Genomic DNA, 10,577 nt, shown 5'->3' on the forward strand with positions numbered 1-10,577 from the left:
GGTCACGGCCAGGTGTGGTCTTATATAGCGGGGGTAGGCGTGGCACCTCCGCTTTGGGGGCGCTGGTTACCTGACCTTGACCACGAGGGATAGCTGAGAGATTCGCGGGGGTCAGCTAGTCAGCGACACAGCGTTTGGTGGGGAGGAATCCACTACACCCTCACCAACCAGCTCTCTCTACATCATGCTTGTAACCACGCTGCCTTCCCAGCACCAAGCTACATTGTACATCCAATACAACATGTATACAGAGAGCACATTGTGAGTTTCCTTTCTCCATCCCATCCTGAGTGAGAACCAAACATCCCATACCCCACAACTCCTCCCCCCCCCCTCCATTCTCAGAAGCTGCAGCAATTGTATACTGTATTTTATTTGAGTCATGGTTTCAAGTTGAATGACGTTAAATTAATTACTATTGAAATTTGTTCTGGGTCTTTCAATATTTTCCCTAGTCTACTGCCTGTTGGGCCAAGATTGAAAATCTGTACAATAGCTCTACCACCCATAACTATTTATATTAGCACTTAAATGTAAATAAAATCCACAATATTAAATAGAAAGAAGTAAAAATATTCTACAAATATAATAAAGACCAAAGAAAAAGATGAGTCACAAGAACCATGTTACAAGTCACAACAAAAGAGACTGGCGGTACAGTACAACGGTTATTATTTTATTAATGTTATCGGCTTGGTCGGTTGGTGTTAGTACAGGAGGAAGGAGGACACGTGTCCGGGCCGAGCAGGAGTTGACCGTCCAACTCTCACAACACAGGTAACTTACACAGTTGTGTGCCTCAACCACCAACTTGGGGCCATAAACTAATTTATGACACTGGATATTTTGCCGTGACCGGCTAAGGTCCCACTAATGCTATTTTACCGTGAGTGCACTTTGATTGGTTAAGTACTTTCTGTTTAATATGATGGAGGAGGGGGGGGGGGATCCGTCCCCAGCTAGGAAGTTAGGTTAGGTAGGTTTCTTTGGTTGGTTAGGTCAGGTTTTGGTAAATTTGCGCTGTCATGCCGCACTGTTAGAAAGTAAAAAGTATATTTTTCTAGTGTATGTGTGTGTTTAGACCGAATATGACCTTCATTTCTGGCGGATATTAGCCGGGGTTTTTTTTTATCAACTTTTTTTCGTTGGACATTTTCCGAAAAAAAAATCATGGCAAAATACACCAAAAAAAAAACCCACTAGAAAAAACCAAAACCAAACCTAGCCTAGCCTAACCTAACTGACTCTCACCACATGATGGAATCACCTATTTCTTGCCTTATTGGCCTGGTTCTTGTTCGTCGTTGGATTCTGAGATTCTTACACAGCGCCACATATGTTGGTCTTTGCGATATTCACATTCAGTCTTGCTCTTAGTACACTTTACTGAGGTTGGAAGAACACCATGTGATCGAAAAATTACTATAGTCAATTCCGTTTTATTCCCAAAAATCCGCAATCAGCTCCATATAATTTAAGTGACACCTATTGCAGACTTCTATGGTCGAAACTGAACTTGAATTTCGAAATATGAGACACAAAATAAAACTTGAATTTGAGTGGGCCAAATATACCGCGAATTAAACCCAAAATCATTTTAATTAGTTGCAAAAACAAAAACGCTTTTGATTGGCCATGTGGCGTGTATGGGAACGCATGCGCTTGATGATTTATGAAGGATATGCAGGAGACGCCAGTGTGAGAGGTGATGTAGGTGATAATGGCGGAAGATTAATGGAAAAAATTGAGAACATTTTGGATATGCTATCTCCGTTATTATACATTTCCGATGGTAATGTAATTAGATGAAAATTATCTTATAATTAGACTTCTTATTAGAATATGATAATAGATTAGTGGTAGGAATGTGCGGTGTGTAAACGCAAAAATACCCAGGTTTTATTAGGTTCTGGTAAATGTCGCCTCATTTATAATGAAACTTTCCATGCACAGCAGAAATATGGTTAAGTAAAGGTGTAGATAACGGCTACCACCAGAAGTTGTTTGGGTCAATTTTCACTAACGCACCGGTCTTTGTTTGGATATTAGAAATATGTTTCCCCCATGTTATTTGATGAGTTTCGAACGGATTAGATATTAATTTCTACCGGAAATCAATAGTTTTTTAGACCCCCCCCTCCACCCTACCCATCAATCTTAACGATTCTTTTATCTCGAGTAAATCCTTAAATAAAAATCCACAAACCAACCAAACATAACCTAACCTATCCTAACTTAACACTAACTAACCTAACCTATCCTAACCTATCCTAACACTACCTAACCTAACCTATCCTAACCTGACCTAACCTATCCTAACCTGACCTGACCTAACCTAACCTAACCTAACCTAACCTAACACTATTTTCTGATGAAACTCTGCACTTGAGGTAAAATAATCTCTATCACATTGTCGGCACAGCTCTTTCCACCTGTTCGGCCATATCTGGTTATTCTGGTATTGAAAAATCAAGTCTCCGCTCCCGACTCACCTACGTATTGTTCATTGGCTAAGACAAAAAACTCTTGCCCAATTATAAGTCTCCTATCACTATAGTCAATAAGAAACTCCCACAACATCCCCCACATGTGCTGTAGACGCTCAAGAAGCCAACATGGAGGTAAAGAGCACCGTGTGATGGGTGGTCAGACCTTCTCTGTGAGACGTAAACAACAAATGGCCACACTTGTGACTGACCAAATCTAATAATAAAGAAAAATTAATATCTCGGTTATCCTTAATTTCTGGTGTAAATATCACAGATGATAAAGGTCTTAGAATTGTCTAAACATTGCGAAATACATATTAATAACAGCGAGAGAAATACCTGTGCAAGATAAAAATTCACCGTTATTTGTTGATTTTCTTTATTTTTGCTGTACTTATTGTTTTGATGATTTTAAGTATATTAAGAGAAACGACAACTTTCTGTTAAGATGTAAGTATTTATTTTATTTACTCTAACCTGCTTCACAATTCTCCTCCCGGCTCCATTTTTGTTGTTTACCTCGCTGAATCCCTTTTCAAGAGACGTTTCCTAAATGATGGTGAACGCTTCCACGTATTCCTCCTTGCCATTGGTGATTTATATCAACCTCAATATTAAGGTAAGTTCTGTAACACTTAAATTAACATGATAATGCATAGAACCTAATAGAACCTGACCTAACAAACCCAACCTATTAGGTCAGGTTCTAGTAAGTTCTATGTAGTGTCATGTTCATTTATGTGTTTAATATTATGCTAATAGTGTGTCAAAAAATTTAAACCAAATTGCACATTTATTTTTTATGGTACAGTTTGACAATCCCTTATCCAAAATGCTAGGGGCCAGAGGCATTTCGTAATTTTTCTGTTTTCAGAATGTTTTTTTTTTTTTTTTTTATTATTATATATGTGTATTAGCCCACCAGGGCATAGATCACTGGCCCACATCAGGGCCTGGGGGGGCGAATATAATAAAAATTATAATAATAAAAATAATTCATAGGTCTAGGACTCGAGGTCGTGTTTCTCACTTTTGATCTTTTTTTTTTCATTCTTGTATTTCTTTATTATTATTATTATTATTTTATTATTATAGTACAGTATTTTTATTACTTTTATTATTATATATTATTATTATTATTAATGTTATCATTATTTTATTTTGGTGTATTTTTATTAAAATTTTTATTTACTATGAATAATTATTATTATTATAATTATTATTACTATTACATTTTCGCCCCCCAGGCCCTGATGTGGGTCAGTGATCTATGCCCAGGTGGGCTAATCCCTGTTAAAAAAAAAAAAATTGCTCCGTCAGGGGGTCGTGGAGTGGTGGTCCAGCAGGCGTCACGGATTTTTTTTTGGGGGCTCGGACGTATATGCGATTGGACGTTAACCGGCGCATGACTGTACTTGTAAATTAAAAGTCCGGTTACATTGTATTATTATATACAAACTTGTCATATTTCTGTAAAATAAGAAGCAAGAAAATAAGAATATACCGGTAAACACAATTTCAACGTACGCTAATATTAAAGGCTGCTTAAGAATGGCCGATGCAAAAACAAAGCCTCCGCGACCTGGGCTCTGCCGTATCAGCTAGATGGTACACGTGTTTTTCGAATCGTTTTCAGTTAAAAAACTGTTACATCACAAGTGAATTAGGACAGAATATTATTGTAATACAACAGTTTTTTAAGTGAAAACCATTCGAAAAGTGATTACGGTAACATCTTTTGAACGAAAGAAAGCGAAAGTCATTGTTTTCGTCACGATTTTATCCCACTTTCCATTGTAATACGTACGTTATTTCAGCAAAAAATATTACATTTCCATATTCTCAGAAATAAATAGTAGTTTTGCTGAAACGTGATGTATTTCAATGTAAAATAGGATAAACTACATGACGAAAACAAAAGACTTTACCTAACCTTCTGATGTTCAAGAGATGTTACTCGTTTTTTTAACAGTTTTCGGTTAAAATACTGTTATATTACAATGATATTCTATTCATACTGTGCTTGATATAATACATTCAAGGAAATGTAATATTTTTGCTGAAATGACGTACGTATTACAGTGGAAAGTGGGATAAAATCGTGACGAAAACAATGACTTGCTTTCTTTCGTTCAAAAGATGTTACCGTAATCGATTTTCGAATGGTTTTCAGTTAAAAAACTGTTGTATTACAATAATATTCCCTCCTAATTGACTTGAATAAATACTTGAATGGAAATATACAATATTTTTGTTGAAACTACCCGCGTTTCAGTGTAAAGTGTCGTAATAATAAATAGTAAACAATTTGCCTTCGGCACTCGTGTTTCAGGTACGGCGACCCTCAGTTTTTAGGACATAGAGTGTTTTTAGTGAAGGTTTTGTTGTTCCATTACCCTCAAAAACTTGGGTCGACCTATAAACGAGGCATATCATAAATTAACGATTTCTTGGTAAAAAACTCAGGGTCGACCTATAAACGAGATAGAATTATAGACGAGTATATACGGTAATAAATACCAAATTCATGTACCTGGAATTTTTTTAAATTTACGTCTGGAAAACCTGGATAATCAAGGATTTTTTTTCTCTGGCCAGTAGACACCCTGGATATGTTAAGTATCATTTTTATTGTTTATCTAAACCATTTTTGTTCATTTATGATGTATGCAATTTGATTGAATTCGACTCACCTTGTGCTCATTAAATCATTTAACTCTGAACCACATCGTTTACTGTATATAATAAACCAATCGTTTAATTTTGAAACCATTTATAACTAACTGGTTTATTAGGGAGCACAGTGTGTACTGCCCTGCTGGGTGAACCTGTTGTTCGCCCTTTGCTGTTATCCCTCGTTTAGTGATAATTTTTACTAACATTAGGTATTTGAGGAATACAAACCTGTACTGGTGTTTTGTGTGTGGGTGAGGTGTATCTTCAGTTATTTAAAGGAACTCTCTTATATTATTTCACTAATATGTTCTACTTTACTTCCACAGATATGGAGTGAAAAAACAAATGGCAGTGGGAAGACAAGCAGTAAATTGTGACAACACTGATTGCCATGGAAAGCTGCTAGTTTATTGTGCACCCCATAGTCATCCTTTAAATGGTAGTGCAAAAAATATTGCAGAGTAGAGGTCACAGAGGTGTTTATCAGACCCCAGTGATCAGGTTATTGTGGTGTTGAGCGTTAAAAATTTTTCCAAAACATTATTTGTTAAGTTCAGTGTATTAGAACTTCACTGTTTCCACTTGTCTGCTTGCTTCAAATTCATCATAAAGTTCTTGCCTGGTTACAGTTGTTAGGGTTCTGTTTGACAATCCTAGATTGTATTCAACAATGACTTTGTTGGTCACGAATTTAGGAAAGGCAGAACATTATGTTTGGTGCAGGTGTAAACAACAGTGGACATAGACAAAGTATTACCAACTGAACGAAACAATTCTAAGTTGACAAGAAATTATTCTTTGATGTGGAAATATGTTGTAAAGATTTCTCCCCTCATGAAACTTTTGTCACATGTAGTAAAAGTTTACCAGCCGTCACAAGTACAGTAGTATATCAGCCTGAGTATTATTGTTTACCAGCCGTCACAAGTACACTAGTATATCAGCCTGAGTATTATTGTTTACCAGCCGTCACAAGTACCCTAGTATATCAGCCTGAGTATTATTGTTTACCAGCTGTCACAAGTACAGTAGTATATCAGCCTGAGTATTATTGTTTACCAGCCATCACAAGTACACTAGTATATCAGCCTGAGTATTATTGTTTACCAGCTGTCACAAGTACACTAGTATATCAGCCTGAGTATTATTGTTTACCAGCCGTCACAAGTACCCTAGTATATCAGCCTGAGTATTATTGTTTACCAGCCGTCACAAGTACCCTAGTATATCAGCCTGAGTATTATTGTTTACCAGCCGTCACAAGTACAGTAGTATATCAGCCTGAGTATTATTGTTTACCAGCCATCAGTATATCAGCCTGAGTATTATTGTTTACCAGCCATCACTGTACTATGTCAGCCTGAGTGTTATTGTTTGCTGTACACCAGAGGAACTGCACATATAACAATAGTGTACAGTATAATTTTTGTACACTTCTCTGTTGAGTGTTTTTATAGTGGATGTTGTAAGTCATAAACAGTGTTTGTTAATGACAAGTATAGTTGTATGTGTAACTCATTCTTTACACCAATTTTTACATTTAGTTCAAAGAGGTATAGAGGAACCTTGTTAATAATGGTGTAGTCACTTGACAAACTGGATATTCCATCACACTTACCTCCTCACTGTCCTCCCATCTCAACATCATGTCAGCAAATCACATTCACTAATTGATGTATGTTTCAGTTTTCATTGTCAAATATAATTAACAGTAACAAGACATTAATAGTTCTTGTAGGAGGAAACAGTTTGCCAGTTAAGTGTCACTAAAACCTTTGAACACACAATACACACAGTTTTATAATGGAAGGTCTCTCAGAGGAACAGGCAGAGTCTCCCAGAGAATTGTCTGTAAAATCACATCAAGTAACACATGTGAAAGATGACTCACACCAGACTCTGTTTGTGTGTTCAGAATGTCTTAAAGGATTTTGTAGTAAACAGGGGTTATTGACACACATGGTAATTCATAAAGGAGAGAAACCATTTCTGTGTTCAGAATGCCTTAAAGGATTTAGACGTAAACAGGCGTTATTGAGTCATATGAGAATTCATACTAGAGAGAAACGATTTCAGTGTTCAGAATGCCTTAAACGATTTAGACGTAAACAGCATTTACTGCAACATATGAAAATTCATACAGGAGAGAAGCCATTTCAGTGTTCAGAATGTCTTAAAGGATTTAGAAGTAAACAGACTTTAGTGGAACATATGAGAATTCATACAGGAGAGAAACCATTTCAGTGTTCAGAATGTCATCAAGGTTTTCGTAGTAAACAGGGGTTATTGACACACATGGTAATTCATAAAGGAGAGAAACCATTTCAGTGTTCAGAATGTCTTAAAGGATTTAGAAGTAAACAGACTTTAGTGGAACATATGAGAATTCATACAGGAGAGAAACCATTTCAGTGTTCAGAATGTCTTAAAGGATTTAGACGTAAACAGTATTTAGTGGAACATATGAGAATTCATACAGGAGAGAAACCATTTCAGTGTTCAGAATGTCTTAAAGGATTTAGAAGTAAACAAGATTTATTGAGTCATATGAGAATTCATACTAGAGAGAAACCATTTCAGTGTTCAGAATGTCCTAAAGGATTTAGAAGTAAACAAGATTTATTGAGACATGTGAGAATTCATACAGGAGAGAAACCATTTCAGTGTTCAGAATGTCCTAAAGGATTTAGAAGTAAACAAGATTTATTGAGACATATGAGAATTCATACAGGAGAGAAACCATTTCAGTGTTCAGAATGTCCTAAAGGATTTAGAAGTAAACAAAATTTATTGAGACATATGAGAATTCATACAGGAGAGAAACCATTTCAGTGTTCAGAATGTCTTAAAGGATTTAGACGTAAACACCATTTATTGAGACATATGAGAATTCATGCAGTAGAGAAACCATTTCAGTGTTCAGAATGTCCTAAAGGATTTAGAAGTAAACAAGATTTATTGAGACATGTGAGAATTCATACAGGAGAGAAACCATTTCAGTGTTCAGAATGTCCTAAAGGATTTAGAAGTAAACAAAATTTATTGAGACATATGAGAATTCATACAGGAGAGAAACCATTTCAGTGTTCAGAATGTCTTAGAGGATTTAGACGTAAACAGACTTTAGTGGAACATATGAGAATTCATACAGGAGAGAAACCATTTCAGTGTTCAGAATGTCATCAAGGTTTTTCTAAAAGTTATCTTCTAGTAAGACACAAGAAAGATCACCCAGAAAAACCTTTCCAATGTGTAAGTTGCATGAAAGACTTTAAAGAGAATGAGAGTTTTATATTACATGCACAGAGATGTCACCAGACTGACCAAGTGGTCAACTCTCATCATTATGAAGATGAAAGTTGCCAGGACATGAGCTTGTCTTGCCAACCAACAGTGGAGATGTGTGTCTCTGAAGGAGTGAAAAAGGAGACTAATTATGATACACTCTCAGTCATTTGTAAGACAGAAGCTTCACCAGAGCCGGAGATAATTGATCAATCTTCTTTAAAGATGGAGTGCCAGGAAGAACTAGATTTTGTTAAGGAAGAACTAGATTTTGTTAAGGAAGAACTAGATTTTGTTAAGGAAGAATTCTGAAACTGTTTTTGTGGAATATTTGTGGTTTTGATAAAGAGTAAAGTTTATATACTGCACAGGTAGGGACTGAAGGTTTGTGGCCAGTGTAATCAATAGTAACACATGTACTGTATTGGTAAGTAATTAATGTATCACCTTATATAAATATCAGTAATGTGAGGGTAGAGGTACTGTATACAACACACTACAGGTATACCTGACATACATGGTAGAGGGTATACCTGACATACACAGTACAGGTATACCTGACATACATGGTAGAGGTATACAACACACTACAGGTATACCTGACATACATGGTAGAGGTGTACAACACACTACAGGTATACCTGACATACATGGTAGAGGTATACAACACACTACAGGTATACCTGACATACATGGTAGAGGTATACATACACAACACATTACAGGTACAGTATACCTGACATACATGGTAGAGGTGTACAACACATTACAGGTATACCTGACATACATGGTAGAGGTATACAACACATTACAGGTATACCTGACATACATGGTAGTGGTATACAACACATTACAGGTATACCTGACATACATGGTAGAGGTATACAACACTACAGGTATACCTTACATACATGGTAGAGGTATACAACACTACAGGTATACCTGACATACATGGTAGAGGTATACAACACATTACAGGTATACCTGACATACATGGTAGAGGTATACAACACATTACAGGTATACCTGACATACATGGTAGAGGTATACAACACAGTACAGGTATACCTGACATACATGGTAGAGGTATACAACACACTACAGGTATACCTGACATACATGGTAGAGGTATACAACACACTACAGGTATACCTGACATACATGGTAGAGGTATACAACACATTACAGGTATACCTGACATACATGGTAGAGGTATATAACACACTACACTCTACAGGTATACCTGACATACATGGTAGAGGTATACAACACACTACAGGTATACCTGACATACATGGTAGAGGTATACAACACACTACAGGTATACCTCACTGTAAATGCATCATGAATGTATCATAAGTACAGTGTTAAGTGAAACAATGTATAGTGCACATAATTGTACCATAGACTTATTGAAGATAAGCTCAAACCCTCTAGAGGTCAAGTGTTTCTCTCAGCTGAATAAAATCATTTGGTCTTAACCAGGAAAAAATACCCAAGTGTGCTGCTGACCTCTGAAGGGGTAATGGTGTAAATAGAGGTTATACCTGTGTTTCTGGTCAATGTTTTATATTGTTGTAAGGATGAGACATATGTCAGTATAACAACACTTACCCGAGATAAATATGTACAATTATTATAACTTGGTCAGTAAGAGGGTTTGTTATTATGTATTTAGAAATTTATTTATGGTATAAGGAGCAATGGTATTACCCAGCATGCACTGTGACGGAGGTGAGGTGGCGCGGGGGAGAACGTGCTGGACAGGTGTGCCGTGAGGTCCTACAAGTGGACAAAATATTGAAGATTTTAGTAATAAGACGGCCCAGAGGGGCATCAGAGTATATGTTGACATTCATAGGTAGAACTACACTGTACATACCTGCACCTATTAAAAAGAACAAAACCTATGAGATCTATATTCTCTCTCCCCCAACACTAACTGCCTATAATAACGTGACACCATCATTCAGTGACCCATGGACCCCCTCTTTCACCTCACCCCTGAGGTGGGTTAAGCCAGTACTCCTGACAATTACTCTGTGTGTGAGAATTACTCTGTTGTTGGCAAGATGTTGTCAACAACCGGTGGCTGGCTGACTCGGCGTATTCGAGTTAATGATGAAA

The 10,577-nt window shown here is 36.7% G+C and overlaps 1 protein-coding gene across 2 annotated transcripts; it reads left to right on the plus strand.

Moving 5' to 3' along the window:
- Positions 1 to 6,478: 6,478 nt before the first annotated feature.
- On the plus strand, positions 6,479 to 8,953 carry LOC121866260 (gastrula zinc finger protein XlCGF57.1-like). Of its 2 annotated transcripts, XM_042365877.1 has the most exons (2): positions 6,479 to 8,697; positions 8,740 to 8,953. In XM_042365877.1, exons 1-2 carry the CDS (start codon positions 6,969 to 6,971, stop codon positions 8,760 to 8,762), a joined length of 1,752 nt encoding a protein of 583 aa, XP_042221811.1. In that variant the 5' UTR covers positions 6,479 to 6,968; the 3' UTR covers positions 8,763 to 8,953. The 2 variants fall into 2 exon arrangements, with proteins under 2 accessions (XP_042221811.1, XP_042221810.1); XM_042365876.1 differs by having other exon boundaries at positions 6,479 to 8,953.
- Positions 8,954 to 10,577: the final 1,624 nt, after the last annotated feature.

This window comes from Homarus americanus, unplaced genomic scaffold (assembly GCF_018991925.1).
Source record: "Homarus americanus isolate GMGI-L3 unplaced genomic scaffold, GMGI_Hamer_2.0 scaffold13628, whole genome shotgun sequence".
In the NCBI taxonomy this organism is placed as follows: Eukaryota; Metazoa; Arthropoda; class Malacostraca; order Decapoda; family Nephropidae; genus Homarus; species Homarus americanus.